Raw genomic sequence first — 20,000 nt, 5'->3', positions numbered from 1 at the left:
TGACCCATATCACGACTAATCCTTTCTTTAATGTTTGGATTTGTGTGTGTGTGTGGGCGGACTCTTTTCTGCCAGAATTTAGAAGATACTGTATACGGCAGACTTGTGACTTCACCTGCGCTCCAGTTGGAAAGATCTTTAGTCTTTGATCAAATTAAACGTTTTCATCAGAACCAGAACAGAGCCTGAAAATTATTTATTATAGTATTATAAAATAAAAAATGTGTGTTTGTCTGTGACGTGTGTGTTGGCGGTGTTTCTCTGCACTCATGTTGTTCTGATCGCTCTGGTTGAATGCAGGTGACATTTAGGTGTTGGTCAAACCTCATCCTCCCCGTGAGGAATGACAGACATGTGGTTATTATTAATAATGACGGAGTGACACGCCAGAGCGCGGCGTTGCTTTTGGGATTGGCCTTAATAAATACTTTACCCAGCATGCAGTTCATCCAAACCACAGAAGAGATGATCTGAGATCTACAGTGTCAGGTTTCATACGATCTGTAGAATTATTAACAGCAGCAGTTGTTATTTTTCTCTTTAATACTTGTTGAGCAATCGCAGGCGTAATCAAATGCATACTTTGAGATGTTTTGTACGCCGTCTTATGTGTCTTTATCCTGACCTAGAAAATAATAATGAGTTTAGAAAGGAATGAAATTGTTCGCCTTTAATCCTTCAGGCTTAAAAGCACAAAAGCATTCTTTAAATAAATGTAAATCATTCTCAGAGCATGAACTGGCTCAGGACCAGTTAAACATTCACACAGTTTATTTTAAAAACTTGTTAGTCGTGTAAGCATGACAATTACAAATAGTACATAATAAAATGTCAAATTAATAAGTAATAGTGTAATGGATGGTGTAAGGCATCATTTAGTTTGGATCGCTCAGACCTCGTATTTAAAATAAATCTTTGTCCACATGAGAAACACAAGAACATGCCACACTAAACACGCCAAACCAGCAGGTGGCGATATAACCCTTATCATAAGGGTGATATTATGCTAATCAGCTAATCAGAAAGTTTTCTCAGTATGATCTGATTCATGTCTGAAACGCCGGCCTCCCAGGAACTCCTTTAATGGCACAAACACAGCTATAAGTATATAGCTCTCAGCCGAGCTCCTGTAATGTGCAAGTGGTGCTGGTGAATGATGGTGTGTATGGTGTGATGGTCAGTTCACACAGACAGATGTGTCTCTTCTACAAGTTGGCGACAAGTTATCTGTTGATTTTCAAGCTCCACTCACTGAATGTTCACAGGAACGACTGCAGCGAGGTCCGAGACACCTTAGCCAGCATTGGACAAACTTTAAAACGTTTGTTTTTCCTGCGGGTGAGAGTCTCATCACCGTCCTGCACGTGTTCTGGAAGTGTCCTGTACATTTCACTCTAACCGTTTGTTTTCACCTTCACTAGAAATTTTATCACCAGTCCCAGTTTGACTCGAACACCCTTATAAATGTGCCAGGGTGTGTATGTGGACGTGGAAGCCGTTCATTTCACGATCAGCTCTGGCTCTGTGCACTTTACAGGTGATCAGCTGAAGATGGCGACAGAGTTCTGAGTCGTCTCTTTAATCCTGTGGCTTAAGGGGACATAATCCAGTATCGTTAAACTATAAACCTCAGTTTAGGAGCGAGTGATGCAGTAATGAAGTCATGCAGTCAAAACTCAAACATGAAGACACTCTATAGGTTCAGACAGAAAGAGAGAGAAATATTTTAATCTGATTACTGTGAGCTAACGTTATGTGTGTGTGTGTGTGTGTGTGTGTGTGTGTGTGTGAGAGAGAGAGAGAGAGAGAACAGTAAGAATCAACAAACAGCTAAATCTAATCTGCATGCATAATACAGTGCCAATCGAACTTTTCACGTTTTGTCACGTTTGTGGTTGTAACAGCAACACAGCATCAGTCAATGACGATTAAAAAAAAGTGTTTATATGGAAGCCTTGGTATGTGTGTTAATGTTAGGATCCACAGATCAAGCTTTTGGGTGTGTATTAGTTTTTTTGGATATGTCAGGTAGAAAAAAAGTTATTATTACTTTTATAAAGAACTTTTCCACTAGTGTAATATGGGACATCGCAAAAAGAGCATATTATTATTATTATTATTATTATTATTATTATTTGGTACATTAGAAAAAAACGAAAACAACCATAAAAACATATAAGTATGTGTATCTGTGTTGTTTCTTTGCCTTTGTGACCCATTTTTTATTTTTGCTGAGTCATGTAAATATTTGGTTAAAATGAAATAAAAGTCAGTTCACCATATTGTCTAGGTTGTGCTAAAAAAAGTAAATGTCACTCTATACTGCACAATCCTAAGCCCTATATGTGTTTATTATAAAAATGAAAATAAAAAAACAGCAAAACCACAAAATGGCTGAAATGCTCTGAGCTTAAAGGTGACGTCAATAACTGTATATATAATTATAACTATATATAACTATAACTATAACTATATATAACTATAACTATATATAACTATAACTATATAACTATAACTATATATAACTATAACTATAACTATATATAACTATATATAACTATATAACTATATATAACTATAACTATATATATATAACTATAACTATATATAACTATAACTATAACTATATATAACTATAACTATAACTATATATAACTATAACTATATAACTATAACTATATATAACTATAACTATAACTATATATAACTATATATAACTATATAACTATATATAACTATAATTATATATAACTATAACTATATATAACTATAACTATATAACTATAACTATATATAACTATATATAACTATAACTATATATAACTATAACTATATAAATATAACTATATATAACTATAACTATAACTATATATAACTATATAACTATATATAACTATAACTATAACTATACTGTATATAACTATAACTATATATATATATATATATATATATATATAACTATAACTATATATAACTATAACTATAACTATATATAACTATAACTATATATATATAACTATAACTATATATAACTATAACTATATATAACTATAACTATAACTATATATAACTATAACTATATATATATAACTATAACTATATATAACTATAACTATAACTATAACTATATATAACTATAACTATATATATATAACTATAACTATAACTATAACTATATATATCTCAGATAATTACATAAACTACAGAAAAAAACAAAAAAACTTTTTTTTTCTTTACTATCAAACATTAAATCAGAGTAAACTTTTCTGTTTTAGATCAATAAATATTCACACTTTTTTGTATTTGTTAATGTCAGAATCGAGCGAGGGAGAATTTTATGGAATTTCTTTTTATAATACTTTCATCAGTCAAACATTTACACACACACTTCCTCAGTATTTAGTAAAATTTTCCCAAAACTATTTCACTTGGGCCAAAACTTTCCCGTATCCTTCCACAAGCTTTCTGCAGTAGTTTGCTGGTATTTTGACCCACTGCTCTAGACAGGACTGGTGTAACTGGGTCATGTTTGTAGGCCTTCTTGCTCGCACTGGACTTTTTAGTGTCGCCCACAAAACTAGTCCGTAGTTTAAGTGTGGATAAAGACACGGTCGTACCAGTTTTATAAAGCAAAAGCCTGTGTCTTCACAAGATCCTTTGCTGTTGTCCTGGGGTTCATTCGCACATTTTGCACCCAAAAATGTTCCTCTCTGGGACTCCGTCTCCTTCCTGAGCAGTGTGATGGTTGTACTGTACGTGTGTATTATCGTTATAACGGATGAACGTGGAACCTTCAGGCATCCGGAAATTGCACCTAAAGATGAGCCACACTTGTGGAGATCCACAATTCTTTTCATGATGTCTTGGTTGATTTCTCTTGATTTTCTCTTGATGTCAAAGTAAGAGGCTCTGTGTTTGAGGTGTGTCTTTATGTGCATCCTCAGGTTGTGCTGCCAATTAACAATAAACTTAGTGTATGTACTGTATACTTCTGACTTTAATAAAAGTGATAAAAAATACAGTACATGAAAATTCTCCTTTGCTCAATACTACAATTTAACAAATGCAAAAAATGTTAATATTTATTGATCTACAGTAAAACAGAAAAAGTTTAAAATAATTTGATAGTAAAGAAGGAAAAGTTGTTGTGGTTTCAACTGTATATTATTATATATATATATATGGTGGAACATGTATGAGTAACATTAATAACGCAGCATTATGTACAATTAACACATAACTCCACACACAACTCTGTAGTGCGATCAAGATTCCGGACAAGTCGTGAAACATCTGTAAATCTGTAAAGCTGATCTGACTCCAAATACAAAACAGAACAGAACAGAACAGAACAGAACACTGTGAGACTGAAGATGCCAAAAAAAAATCATTTAGCAGTAATTAATGTTCTGTATAGCGCTAATGACTAAAGCTACAAAAACTCCTCCTCCTGTCTGATCAGAGCCGTGGGATAAATATGTTGTATGATGATCAACAGCAGTGTTTCCATGGCAACGTAAACAAGTTGCGAAGAGCAAAGCTGCCCTCAGGTCCTCCTCGGAAGTGTGTGTGAGATTTCAGAGGTGATAGTAGCTATGATACTGTAGCGCTCACTGTGTGTGTGTGTGTGTGTGTACTTGGTTTAAGTCATTTTTAATTAATATTTTTTGTACAAAAAGAAAAGACTATAGGACTGAACATTTATTACACAACATGATCAATTAAAGGTCCCATATTTTACGACTCCTTTAACAAGTGATCACAAGTTTAAAATCAAATTGTATCAAATCGGCTGGTTTAAATCCCAGGCAATACAATTTAAAAAAAAAAAAGACAAAAAGTAAATTTAACATGTTTACACATGGCTAAAAAGTCAAGATTATTTAAGTTTATTATCTACATTATAGATGTCATTTAAATAAAACAGTCTGTTGTACAATTTCCCTTTGGGATTAACAAGAGACTCTATCCATACATTACATTCTTCCTAGGGCTTTTTGTTATAGATTAGATTAGATTAGATTAGATTAGATTAGATTAGATTAGATTTAACTTTATTATTTGTTATTTATTTATGTACAGAGCCAGTGAAGTGCAGTTAGAATCCAAGCAGAAGTGTGTAAGTGGCCTATGTGCAATAAGTAACAATGTGCTAGATGAGTCCGTATGTAGAGGGTGAGAGTGATGAATGTACAGAATGTGCAGTATATAATAAGGCGAAGGTGTGTATACATAACAACATACAATATAACCGTGCAAACAGTGTGTAGTGGATGAGACAAGTGAAGAGCCGACACACCCCAAAGTCAGTTGAGGTTTGTATAGAACTCTGAGCTCCTGAGGGGGAACGACGGGGTTGTGGTTGTGGTTGTGTTCATGCACAGTCACTTTGTGATATTTCCTACAGGAAGCTTTCTGAAGCTGCACCAGGGCTAGAAATGTGTGCAGGAACATCAGCAGGGAGCTTCCACAGCGCTTGTGTGTGTGTGTACTGAACTTACTGAACATAACGTCTTAGCTTGCTACATCATCGAAATGAATTGTATAAGGTAACCATTTAAAGTAGATTTGGATTAACTCACACACATGTACACAGCTCTACAGTGTTGAGGTTTAATAGACAGACACAGTATGAGACGGTGTGGTTCTGTCTGCTATAGCACTATGTGTCCTGAAGGGGGGGCAATATAAAGGGATGTGAATAAGGGCTGGGCTTGGCCTCGCCTCCGCTGTGTAATGAGATCGGTATTCATACACACTCACACACTCACACACACACACAGCATGCTCAGACTATCAGCCAGCAAGATCCAGACGTCTGGTCCAAGGTAAGGGACGAACATCGTCTTCTTTGTCTTTCTATGTTTGTTTGTTAATTAAGAATTAATATTTATTTATTTTATGCTCGTTTAAATTACTTAAGTAACGTATCCGTTTGAATTATTATATTTAAGGAAATTATTGACTATAAATGTGATTAGTGTTCTGATATAATATACAGTAGTAAATATATTAGTATACACATCTGTAAAACATCTGTAATAATAAAACATAATGAATAAAAGCACAATTAGGATTTATTTTAAATAGATAATTATTATTAATGCTCTGTGAGTATTGATTAAAAAAAATTCTTATTTGCCTTCTGCTAACCTCATTGCGTTAAAGCACACACACACACACACACACACACACACACACACACGAGGTTTCTTACTGTAATAACTTTCTTTTTTTAAGTGCAAAATAATTTTTTGAGCATTTAAGGTTTATTATCAATGAGAAGGTTCTTTTAAAAGGTTCTTCTATTTAAACTTTGTTATAATTCAGTAAACAGTAGAGAGAGGAGACAGTCCACCCTCGACAATCTGATCTCTTCAAAAATAAGACATTATTAGAATTTAGAATTATTACTAGACACAATTAAGGATGAATTGTTTTAAAATTTGAAAACAAAGAAACATATAATTATGGCATAGATTTCATAATGACACTACAGGGGTGTGTTTACTTCTTGCACGTCTGTATAAGGGCTTATTCCGTTAAAGTGTGAGTTGTGATTTACAGTGTGTTATGGACGGAGGGCTGGTTACTGATGTTTATGCGATGATGAACTTAAACTTAAAGGTTTTCGTTTTTTGGTGTTTTTTTTTCAGCACAACCATAGACAATATTATACACTGACTTCTAATGCATTTTAACCAACTATATAAACATAACTGAGTTAATGGGTGACATAGGCCAAGAAATAGCAACACACATGATCATTTGTTTTCTGTATTTCTATGACCAAATAATAATAATAATAATAATAATAATAATAATAATAATAATAACATGCTCATTTTGTGATGTCATTCCCATATTACATTAGTGTAAAATTTACACGTTATAAAGTAATTTTTCTATCTGACAGATCTGAAAACACAAATACACAGTTTGACGTGTGAATCCTCCTCGTTAACACACGTTTTACATGTAGAACGTATTTTTTTTCTTTATTACCCGATGTTGTGTTGCCATTACAACCACAAACATGACAAAATGTGGAATAAATTCAACGGGTGTGAATACTTTTGCATGCATGCGGATTAGATTTAGCTGTTTAGAGTGTTGGGTGTGTTTGTGGTTTATAAACAGTTTGAGAGGTCCCGGTCATTTCTGCGATGTCGTTCCCATAGAAAGATTTACACATTATAACAGTATAATACAGCAGTGTCACACTCACACACACACACACACACACACACACAACAGGAGCACTGCTGTACACCGCAAAACCAAAACATATCCAGTGAAAAAGTGTTGATTTCAGTCTAATGGATTCAGTATTTCCTTTTATACGACTACATTAATTCTAATATGTCGAAGTATTAATGAATATTAAATCAATCTGTAGAGATTTTTACTCATTTTACGCAAAATGTCCACATTTTATTGCCAGTTGATTTTTGTTCATTTTAATAATTTATGTCTAGAAATAAGTAACATGATGCCGATAGAATAAACAATTTTGGTGCTTTAAAGACGTAGAAATCACCATGAATAGGTTTAATGCTCCTTTATGTTAAATTAGGAAATATGAGGTCAGTTAGACTGTTTAACATATTTGTAGTTAACAGTGTTTTGCAGTTTAAACGTTCCTCAACCCAGAGATAATGATAAACAGGTAATGATTAGTGGGTAAAGAATTAAAGATTACAAGATGTGCAGTTCATGGAAAATAATCATCATGAGCCGGGTGTAACAGGGAGACGAGCAGCTGATCTGATCGTTTTTCAGCAAAATAAACAAACACTTTGCATTTTGCAGTTTTTTTAGAAACAATGACATAATCACATTAATGAACACAAAGAGGAAGTGAAGTGGTGTCTGTTTGAATCTGCAAGAACTGACAGATCAAATTAAACTTCTCTATAAATCTATGGCGTGTTGTTCCTCAATAAATATCAGAGAGGTTTTGGAGGAAACTCATGAACTTCTGCATCACATCATCATGTCACTGATTATTTGGAAAAAAAATGTATCTTATCTAAAACACTCTGTAGTGTCGCGGTTATCACTGTCGCCCCACACCTCCCGGGTCCATGGTTCGATTCCCCCCTCTGGGTGTGTGTGTGTGTGTGTGTGTGGAGTTTGCGTGTTCCCCCTCTCACCGTGTGCCTTCAGGATCAAACGTTATTACGGTTCTTCTGACTGATTTCATGTTTTTATAACTCAGTCACTGCTCGAGCGTGCGGTGGACCCACCAAACTGCCATAACAATTTATTTTTAAATACTTAACAGATGTTTACGGCTTACAGATTACAGATGATTACAGATGTGTAACCTTAATTACAAGCAGAATATATGGTTATTATATTTACTAATTACGTGTCAGATCACGTTTATTAAAAAAAACATGCTTTTCATTTTTGTGTGAAGTAAAAAAAAATATTATAATTATTCTAAATAAAATGATTATATATAAAATCAATAAATATAAGCATGTGCAGACAAGACAACACTCTCACACACTCGTGTACACACTGTGAGTTTTACACACTGGTATGACCCTTTGATCCAGTCGGGCCAAACACCACGTACATGATATAAGTGTGTAGGGGCGTCAGAGCGAGCTGTACGAATAGAAACATAAAACTCTGAATCTAAACAGAAAGAGAAACAGCGCGGGGGGGGGGGGTTATGATTCCAGGATTTAATAATCAGCTTCCAGCTTTCTTACGTCACTGCTAAATGTCATGTAGTGCAAATCTGAACAAGTTCTAACCCATGTAGTGGGTAGCGCTCACACACACACACACACACACACACACTTTTCTTTCATGATTGGATATGTTTTTTTAGTGTTTTAGACAGTTCTGCTCTGGGGCAGGTAATGAAAGTGTGTGTGTGTGTGTGTGTGTGTGTGTGTGTGTGTGTGTGTGTGTGTGTGTGTGTGTGTGTGGCACCATTCGCACACAGTGAAATATTATTCCAGTCTTGTCCAATAATACAAAATAGTTGAATTATAATAACGATTTACCGCCACCACAGAATGAGCTGAATTGGCGCGGCGGGCCCGGGCGTGTCCTGGGCGTGTCCTGGGCGTGTCCTGGGCGTGGTCACCCTCCTGATTACTGAGATGTTTACAGAGTCGATTCGGGTTCCTGAACACCTGCACTTCTGTTCTCTTCTTTATTTTTCTTTCAGATTCTCTTTCGCTGGTGTGTGTGTGTGTGTGTGTGTGTGTGTGTGTGTGTGTGTATGTGTGTGTGTGTGTGTGTGTGTTATGCACTAATGAATTATGCAGGGTGTGTTCCCACATGCAAGCAAGTGACTCTGTGTGTGTGTGTGTGTGTGTGTGTGTGTGTGTGTGTGTGCGTGCCTGAGTGTGTGTGTTTGTGTACCTGTGTGCGTGCCTGAGTGTGTGTGTGTGTGTACCTGTGTGCGTGCCTGAGTGTGTGTGTGTGTGTACCTGTGTGCGTGCCTGAGTGTGTGTGTTTGTGTACCTGTGTGCGTGCCTGAGTGTGTGTGTGTGTGTGTGTGCGTGCCTGAGTGTGTGTGTGTGTGTGTACCTGTGTGCGTGCCTGAGTGTGTGTGTTTGTGTACCTGTGTGCGTGCCTGAGTGTGTGTGTGTGTGTGCGTGCCTGAGTGTGTGTGTGTGTGTGTGTACCTGTGTGCGTGCCTGAGTGTGTGTGTTTGTGTACCTGTGTGCGTGCCTGAGTGTGTGTGTGTGTGTGTACACACCCCCAGGCTGTTATTCTTTGTTTTTGTCTCTCCCTGATCCAAAGTACATCCTTTACATTCTGGCTGTCAGGACATTCAATTACAGAGCTGATTTTATTTTTTTATACTTCTAATGACCCTGCACACACACACACACACACACACACACACATAGAATCACGTGCTTGCATGTGGGAACACACCCTGCATAATTCATTAGTGCATAACACACACACACACACACACAGACACTTTAATACTCACTCATTCACAACTACATTCAGTTTAAACTCATGTGGGTAAGAACCCACACACCTGCACACACACGGGCGCACACACACCTGCACACACACACACCTGCACACACACACACACACATGCACAGATTAAAAAGCCAAACATTAGACACCTGACCTTCGAGGCCACATGCACCGATCAGCGAGACGTTGTCTGGTTCCACTTCTGCCTCCAGGGCGGCGCCGACCCGCCGAGGCCCGGACTCTCAATTAAATTCTGATCCGGAGAATCTGGAGGCCGGTGCAACACCTCAGTCTCTTCTTCATGCTCCTCCTGAACAATGTGTCAGTGTGACTTTATCCAGCTGGGAACAGGATTAGTGATACGTGACCAGAACAGACCGAGTTCTTTCTCCGCTCCGTGGTCAGGTTCTGCTCACGTGGGAGCTTTTTCTCCCAGTGGATTGGGGTCAGCATGAGCACTGCAGCTACTTACACACACACACACACAACAACACGTGATGACTCCTTTCTGAGCTGAAGTAGCTCTTATTGGATCGGACTGCATGGATCAGCCTTCACTCCACACGTGAGTCTCACGTGAGTCCCATGGGGCACTTTTGGAAGCTCCTGATTACTGCAGACTGGAAACATCCGACAAGAGCTGCAGTTTTGGAGCAGATCGATCCCGGCCATCCATCTACACCCAGATGAGGATGGGTTCACTGATGGGTCCGGTTCCTCTCAGGGTTCCTCCCTGTTGCCATCTCAGGGGGTTTTTCCTCACCACCGTCGCTTGTGCTCGCTCACCAGGGACAATCTGATCATATTGATCCTTACACATTTTCTCACATTTCACACACACTTTTGATTCTGTAAAGCTGCTGTTGTTAAAAGAACTTTACCAAAAAAAATTGAGAATTGGATTAAACTCAATCTGTCCCTCAGCTCCTCAATCTCACCCTTATCTCCATTTTCGAACCAATGACTGCGCACCTGTTCTGATAGATATATATATACTGTATACGTACAGTGTAGCGTTGTGTTAAACTTCCAGTTAAATGTTTTAATGAACTTGTGGAGACAGACTGTGTGTATAAATCCACTCCTCCCTGAAGTGTGTGTTTTTCGTCTGGAATATAATTCCACCGTCTCTCACTGCGATCTGCAACACGGACAGTGTTTACGTGATTAATGAACAACCGCCTGCACATTTTAATGGTTTATAGTTGGATTAAAAAGTCAGGGAACATCTGAGAGACAAGTTCGTTCCTGTTCACACACACACACACACACACACACACACACACACACACACACACAGCCAGAACTCTTAAGACTTTCCCATGTTAGGAGACATGAACATCTTCTCATTATATCTGTGTATTATTTATATTTGATTGATGCCTGACAAACCCTACACGATGTCTCCTTAGTAACTGCTATTAAATCGCTCCAATTCGCCTCTGAACCGCCGTGGTGTTTTGTTCACGGCTAACAACAACTACGAAGCTAACTAGCTTCTAACACAAGGCTGAATCCCAAATCTCTCTCTCTGAACCCCTTGATCAAGGGCACTACTTGGTGTGTGGAACAAGGGTTTATATACCCTACATAGTGCACTAACTTTCCATTTAACACTATTTGGGATTTAACCTCAGAACCCCCGATTGTGACAAGCTGAAGTGAAGTATTCTAAAGTAGATTAAGTGGAGATATAAAGTTGAAAACTACTTTCAGTGCTGCTAATTACACTAACTGTCGCTCGCTAACGGTCAGTCGCGGTTAGTTAGTTCCCACCAGCGGAGCAAAAGAGCTGGATAAATAAAGATACAAATCATAATCTGCTGATAATAAATGATCTTTGAGGAACTGTTGTATAAAAGCATTCGAGGTCGTGCTGTTGTGCTGAATATCAGCACGGCCGTGATATCTTCAGTATTCATGCTAGTCCTCTGTTCCACACCTTTGCCCGGCTTGTTCTCAGGGATGAATCAGACTTGTGATGAGATCATTCGGTGAGATCATTCCCAACTGTCTCACATCATCATCATCATCATCGTCTCAGATAATCCTCACAGAAGTGCTTCACTGGTCCCATCTTGTACGCACTTAGTCCTGAATTAAACCACATCCTTTTATCCTGATATCTAACTTCCTTTAATCTTTAATGGTATAAAAGCCCGAGACAAATAGGGACGATCCCGCATGGAGCAGCGACTGAGAGTGGACACACCCGCGGATTAGAGGCATGTAGCGTGGCTTCCTGTCTCCTGCTGGGGCCGGAGCCCAGACCATAGAGATCTCGTCCTCAGTGTGTGTGTGTGTGTGTGTGTGTGTGTGTGTGTGTGTGTGTGTGTCGCGAAGCATCGGAGAAGTGTGACTTTTGTCTTCTCTAAGCTGCAGATAATTCTCCATTTAGAGTCAGGATTGACTTTAAACTGTGTCTTTGGGCTGAATGGATGATGTCAGAGGAAATGGATTGCATTAATATCTGTGTGTGTGTGTGTATGTGTGTGTGTGTGTGCGGGGGGGGGGGGGCATTTCTAAGAATTTCTTGGGAACTTTTGGTGAATGAAATCATTAAACTGAAACTACAGACGCAGTCGGCTGATTAAGAAACAGCGCTGTGATCTCTGTGACTTTGTATTCGTCTGCTTTCCAGGTAAAATGACATTTCTGCTTCTTTTTATGTTTATCTGCATGTTGTTTGTTTGTTTGTTTATGGAGTGTGAATGTGTATCAGGGCGTAGATATATTCTGCCACGATACACAACAAACAGGTTTAAAAGGTCGTTTATTCCTGTTGCTATCAGTTTCTTTAATGATATGTTATAATGTTATGATCATAAAATCGTGACGATATTTATTTGTTTGTTGATGTTGTCTGTTGCAGCTGGTTGTGAACCAAATTGCCCCTCTGGGGATAAATGGGTTAATCTCAACCTCTTGAACCTTGAGCCCTTGTGGGTTTCCTCAGGGTTTTCTGGTTTCCTCCAACAGTCTCCAAAATCGATATTTTTCAAGTGTGGAAATGACGTATGTTTAACTAATCAGTTATTATTATTCCTACTAAACAGTTTTATTTATATTTGTAAAAATATAAAGTTTAATTATAAAGACAGAACTTGAAAAACCTCCTCAGATTATGTCACGTTTTTGTGTGACGTGTGCAGCCACACCGGGAGCTGATAGTCTGTTCAGTATGTGCTGCTTTGTGCAAAAGTTTTTATATTTTACTTGCGTAAGTTTGCGTCTTTAATGGGAAAGAGTTTGTTGAAAGAGTTAAAAGGTTAAAGCTACTAATAATCTGATGAGCTTTAATGTGATCAGTGATGTTATTATTATTTCAGGTTGAAGCTCATGTTCACGTCTGTAACAAAGATTTATTTATTTTAATTAGTTTAAACTGTAATTTCACAAAATTGTGTTTGGTGTAGGAACATTATATGGTTTGGGTTTTTACTGGATTGGTGGCTGAATTTTTTTGAGTTTTTGGAAAGATTAGAATCTAATGTCATTTCATCTTATTACAATCAGTGAGAGAGAAGGTACAGAAAAGTTTATATTTACACTAAGATGAACTTTTTCGTCATTAGACAAATACACTCCCTGTTCGGTAATCGGAGATTAAATCACAGATGATAAATCAAAAAAGTAGATAAAAGGATAAAGATGAAGTTTTGTCTTAAAACCACTCCAGAATGTTAAAATTCACTTATACCACTTCAGCGCTGTTATTTCAGTAAAAATAGTAAAAATATTCAGTTTTACCAAATATAAAAATATTAAATATTCAGTAAAAATATTCACTTTATCTTTTCTAATTAATATCTATTGGTGCAGGTGTTTGTTTACATTGAGACAGGAGCGCATTAGTAGATTAATGCAGTGAAATGCTTAGACAACTGACCTTAATGTGACCTTAAAATAAAAGACTAAAGAATAGGGAATAAATATAAAAAATGACAAGAGAAGGGAAATTTAACTAAGAAAGAATAAAATTTAATATAAAATTTAAATAAAATAGCATAACTGTGCAGTACAAAATATACAATATATGAAAAATATATGAAAAATAAGAGACAGCTGTACTGTACAATATAGATATATAGAATTTTATGGACATTTGTGTGGGAATAAAGTTGAAAATAGATTGAATATAAACGGAAACGTCACATGTACAGACAAAACACTTTATTGTATGTACAGTATATAGATTATGTGGAATACTGTACAGTCTAGTGTAGGGAAATATATTAGTACAGAACGTTTCTTGTTCTTCTCTGTGTCTGAGTGTAGACGGGCTGCGTGATCGATTCACTGCTCGCTGTTGATTTATCTCAGGACGGATGTTAAAGTGCAAATCTGTACATGACATGAGAGGAATGGAAATTGTTTTGCGTGTCAGGACTCAGACATCTGAGTTAGTGTGAGAGATTTATTAGAGCTTTCAGACATTCCACACACGGACACCATCCGACACACCTGGCCCACAAACCTGTAAAAATAACGCAGGCAGGCAGACGAGGCCGCTGGGAATCTGACATAAACGCCGGGGATTAGCGACGTGACAACGTCAGATTAGATCTACATGCGCGGCAATTAGTGCGCAGCTGTTTCGTCCCTTTTGCAGTCTTTTAACCTTCTTTCATGTGCGACTGTTTATTACTCCTTCTTTTATATCCGTGACAAACATTTCTCGAAATTCTTTTAAGAAGTCTTAAAAATTATTTTTACAAAAAACACCAGTTTTAACCTTTAAAAATGTCTTACTTGTAAAAATGATGAAACCATTATTTCATTAATCCATTATTGAGGCTAAAATTCATATTGCTAAATGTATATTCCCATAGGAAATAATGTAAATGCAGATAATCGGTTCTAGCCACCCAAAAATATATTTTTTTATATAGGGTGACATCAGGTAAATTGGGCCATGTTTTGGCAAATCACTTGGTAAAGCTCCAAAAAGCACCTAGTAAGACTGATTTGTGTTTTTATTTTTAATATGGTTTGTTTTTAACATGGATATGCTGAATTAATTAAATAAACTATTATTGGTAAGGCGCTATAACATTTAAAACATCAGTTGTTGCACATTTTTTTGCTGAGCAGTGTTCAGGTAAAGTGGGCCACCCCTTCAGGTAAAATGAGCCACTCATCAGCTAAAATGAGCCATTTAAAATGCAAAGGAAACCAGTCATTAATATCAAGCAGAGGACTGCCTGGGCATTTTCAATAGTGGCAGCCTTTGCCCAAGCCCTGCTGAACACCGCAAAGAACTCCATCCTTAACAGCTTCTGCCCAGCCATCATCCTTGACCACTTTCTTCCTTCCTGGTCCCAGTGGTGTTTTAAACTTTTAAAGAGGGCCTTGTTTTCCGGTTGCAATGCATGGGTTGTGTGGGCAGGGTAACACATGATGTGCACGTTGTTGTTCTTCACTAGGTTAATAAACTCCAGGTTATAGATGTGGCTACTGTGGCTGTCAAGGAGGAGAAGGTGGGGCCTGTAGTCATGCTTAGGAAGGGACTAAATGAACATTTGACCCCACTCTAAAAAGAGGTCAGAGGTTATCCAGCCATTGTCTGAACACCTTAAGCTGGTGTTCTCCGGGCATCACTGTAGCCACTCAGAACGTACACGCTTCCCCTTAAAAATAATCATTGTTCGATTATATGTGCCTTCTGCATTGAATGCTGCCAGACAAGTCGTTGTCTCCCGCTTCTCTCCAGCACACACCTCCACACATGGCTGGCCAACCTGTCCAACGACCTTTGTTGAACTGAACTGGTCCTGAAGCCCAGACTCGTCACAGTTCCACATATGTGACGGTGTGCCCTCAATACCCAGCTCAACCAAAAGGCTCTCATATTGGTTAAACCATTGGCTGATCACCTCTTTGTTGAGTCCAGCAGCTCGTGCTGCAGACAGGACCTCTGGCTAGCACATTCCGAGCTCTGGATTGCGCTTTATAAAGTTTTGAAACCAGTAATATCCAGCCCTACCTGCTGTCTTGGAAAAAACAGATATGTCGTTCTTGGCTGCAAAATCAAAGGCCACTTGCTGGACATCACGTTTTGTGAAGGGAAACCCCCTCTGCGCCAAGGTCTTGAGGGTGGCAGCAAGCTCCCTTTCCGCCTCCTCTGGAAGGTAGGGCTTCCGTCCTGACACATGTTCACTGCCAGTAACCTTTCCACTGATGCGTCTTTGCAGTGTAGATCGCGGCACACCCCATGCTCGTGATAAGAAGTGCACACTCACTTTAATTCCTTTCTTCACTCCCTCCCTGTATTCATCTAAGGCCCCCTTCATCCTCTCCTCTTTCCACAGATTGTAGTTTGGCTTTCGTTTTTCTCCCTGTTTTATCTTTGTATCCTTCCTCTCTGGTCCTTGCTTCTCCTCTCTTCTCTCTCTTTCTGTCTCCTGTCATATCCTCTGCATGCCTTTCTCCTCACCTGTTCTCTCACTTCCTGACTCCTCTGCTTGTCTCCTCTCTCATCCTTTTTCCTCCTCTCACTTCCTCTCTCTTTCTTTCTCCCTCTCGCCTCTCCTCTCGCTTCCTTCTCATTTGCCATACTTAATAAAATATAACACCATTATTACTGTTGGGGGTCATGGTGAGTGTGTATGTTTTTGTGTGTGTGTGTGTGTGTCTGTGTGTGTGCACGCGTGCATGTGTACGTGCAACCTGTGCGGGTGTGTTTCGGTCAGTATGTGAGTGTGTGGGTGTGTGTGTGTGTGCGTGTACGTGTACACACATATGCACACACACCCTCACAGACACACTCTCTCTCTCACACACACAGACTCTCTCTCTCTCTCTCTCTCTCACACACACACACACATGCACAAACACATATGTATGTGTGTTTATGAGTGACACAGATAATGGCTCATTTTAGCTGAAACATGTGGCCCATTTTACCTTAGTGGGTTAAGGTAAATCGGGCCACCAAGAAAAACATCAAATTTTCAAAATATATGTTTATATACCAAACTAACAGCATTATTTCTGATTTATGCCATCAAGAGATATATTATGCATAATATTTTTATGTCCATGTTTGTTTTTTTATAGAGTTATCATTCTTATGATGGTTTAGTTAGATTTGGTATGCCAGGCTACTTACCATGCAGCTTTTTGTTGCAGTCTTGATTTGAATTATTGCCCCGCTGATCATAGTACCCATAAACTAATCAAATCACCTGTTACTTGTCAAGCACAGTTATGACAACAGTTTGAAATGCTTTGCAGTAATTGGCTCTAAATTCCAGAGGCGCTGGGCCTCCCAAACCTTAACTGGCCCATTTTACCTGATATCACCCTATTCTATTACATTTACAAGGACATCAATATTTCATTAATAATGGGAATTATAGTCCAATTTAAATATACATGCATGATGAGGGGTAAAGGCGTAAACCTTTAATAATCTATTTAGTAGTTAAATATATAGACGTAAACACTTAAGCCAAACGTTTCTCCCTTGTTAGAATAAATACACTGCCTGGCCAAAAAAGTCACCATTTCAGGAGGGTGAAATTACTGTAACTGAGTTAAGAACCCTTTAACACATTATCAAAACCCGGAAGGATTTACACACAATGTGATGAGAACTCACAGGACTGGGACTAAACAGCTGTGTGTCTATATGAAAATCACTTGTCTGGGAGACTCATCAGAAAAAAAGGCTTCAATTTGCTAGAGAGCAAAAGACTAGACTTTAAAACAAGGGAAAAAGGTCATGTGACCTGATGATTGAGCCTATTCCAGAGCGAAGGGAAGCACATGGAGCGATGCACCCATCATGCATGGTGTCCACTGTACTGTACACGTCTCTGAAGCACGGTGTTATGGTCTGGAGTTGCTTCAGTTACTCAGGTCACAACAGATACAGAGCTTTAAAACAAAATCAGAAATACAGGTCGAGTCGAACCCTTGATAAGGTGACATTTTTCCCACAGTACATATCTATTACACACAACACAACACACTGAAACCAAGTGTTTGTATTTAGCCCTCAGTGATTGGTGGAAAGCCGTCCCAGATCAGACCTGATCTCAGCGCACTGTTAGGAGAGAAGATCGAAGTCATCAAGGTCAGTTTTAGCAGAAACTTTTTATGCAAGCATGTGTGTGTGTGTGTGTGTGTGTGTGTGTGTGTGTGATTTATTATGTGTGTGTAACTGACCTTCTGTATTGTAGGTATTTCTTGAATCAGGCAGACGGGACCAGGAGCAAACAAGTGTCACGATGCTGACTGACGAGGTTTCACAAATACAGGAGGTCAGTACATCCAGCACAGCGCCCTCTAGTGTTTAGATTTCAGATTCACACACATTCACTGTATTGAGTGTAGGCGGAACTCTCACATCCGGGCGCACATGATCAGTCACGTCAGTATAAAAAAATAAGCAGAAAAATCCCAATCAGACATATTCCTCGTACCTAAGCTTGGTGAGCTGGGAAGAGAAAAACTTTTTTGTTTGTTCGTTTTTTCTATGTTTATGGAGATCGGCTCCTGACCGATCACGCTTCACTAACCAGTTTCCAGTTTCCAACAGACGTTCAAGCTAAGAGCAGGATTATAGATCAGATCAGAGTCTGTTAGATATAAAAGAGGAAAATCAGAGGATGTCAGTCACTAATGAAGCCATATGTGAGCTTTTTGGTAAAATGTACAGTACTAGCTCATGTTGTGCATTCAGGGTCTAATGTAAAACACTTTATTAGGGCCCAAGCACTACGTCACTGCCCTATGACATCATAATCTGTGAATAAGGGCCCACTAGTTCTTTTAACTAAACTAAAAATTTTTTGAAGAGGGTCTCAAAAAATCAGCCCACAGGTTGGAATCTGCTGCCATTATGAGGTCTAAGCAGCTGGGCCTGGGCGTGGCATGGGGCATTCATATGAGAATTTGGTGCATAGTATACACTTGCACATATTCATACAAAACCAAGTACACATTTAAATCTGATTGAGGAACAACTTGAACTGTGCATGACATGGCTCTGCTCAGCAGGACGTCAGTTGTTTTTGGTTGTATGCAAATGGGATTTGATATACTCCTCCTCTGGGATTTATACCATCACCACCAAACTGAGCCAATATGATCTCAAGACATTGCCCATGCAAAATTGCGAAAGGATTTTTAATATCTCAAACGGTTCAGCCTTGATGAGGCCTTAAAATTAAATAACAATAACTTATTAAGTGACATCACATTGAGTGACATCATAGTGTGATGCTTTTTTTTCAGCATCCGGAGTTTTTCGAAGGTTTTAACATAAAAATCCCCGTATTCTAAATTGTGATTATTAAGTCTGTGATTATATTTCCATTTTTTTTTATCTATTTATTTTTTACCATTTTGATTTCTCCTGAACATTGATGGGTCCAAACACTGATGCACTTCCCAATGATCTCTTTATGATTTGTTTTTCGGCACAACTTTGAAATGGTACCAGTTCAGGATTAAATTTGGGATCAAGTGTTAATATCTGATCGTTACTGACTTCATCAACCATCTAAGATAATCACTGCAAATTGTGAAATGTCTATTTATCAAAAAGACTTGAATGAAGGTGTGTGTGTCGTGTGCTCTAAGGTGAGGTACTGCCTGAAGTCTCTGAGGGAGCAGATGGCAGCTCGACATCACAACAACAAGGTACTGAAGAGATTACAAAAAATTACATTAAATGTTTGCATTAAACAATAATAAACTAAAACATGCACAAGTTTGACGATCCCTTGCCCTTTAGAGTCCAGTTAATGGGATCCGAGTTAGTGTCCTCCGCAGCACGTCCCCCGTCCCCAGCTTCAGTGTGGACGGGCCTGTCCAGGAGACTCAGGTGAGCATTCTCTGAAGCTTTAAGAACATTTTCATGTCTTTAGTTTATACATAGATTTAGATAATACATGGCCAAAACTTTGTGTACCCCTGATCATCACAGTTATTGTCCCTCTTTCACTGTTATTTCTTCTGGTGAAGACTTTCCACTAGATGTTAGAGCGTTGCTGTGTTCATTCATTTGAGCTGCGAGAGCA

General features: G+C 38.3%; 1 protein-coding gene across 3 annotated transcripts in view; it reads left to right on the top strand.

Moving 5' to 3' along the window:
- tuft1b (tuftelin 1b) overlaps positions 1-20,000 on the top strand; it is a 30,351-nt gene that overhangs the window by 4,901 nt on the left and 5,450 nt on the right. For 2 of the 3 annotated variants that reach the window (XM_053490108.1, XM_053490107.1), the window contains exons 2-5: positions 17,969-18,049; positions 18,156-18,236; positions 19,561-19,620; positions 19,715-19,804. In XM_053490108.1, coding sequence (XP_053346083.1) covers positions 17,969-18,049; positions 18,156-18,236; positions 19,561-19,620; positions 19,715-19,804 — 312 coding nt within the window. Of the gene's footprint in view, positions 1-5,804; positions 5,829-17,968; positions 18,050-18,155; positions 18,237-19,560; positions 19,621-19,714; positions 19,805-20,000 lie in introns of those variants that run through there. The other variant, XM_053490109.1, reaches the window with a different exon arrangement.

This window comes from Clarias gariepinus, chromosome 28 (assembly GCF_024256425.1).
Source record: "Clarias gariepinus isolate MV-2021 ecotype Netherlands chromosome 28, CGAR_prim_01v2, whole genome shotgun sequence".
NCBI lineage: Eukaryota > Metazoa > Chordata > Actinopteri > Siluriformes > Clariidae > Clarias > Clarias gariepinus.
Note: the sequence above shows the minus strand (reverse complement) of the source record. Positions and strands in the feature narration are given on the sequence as shown.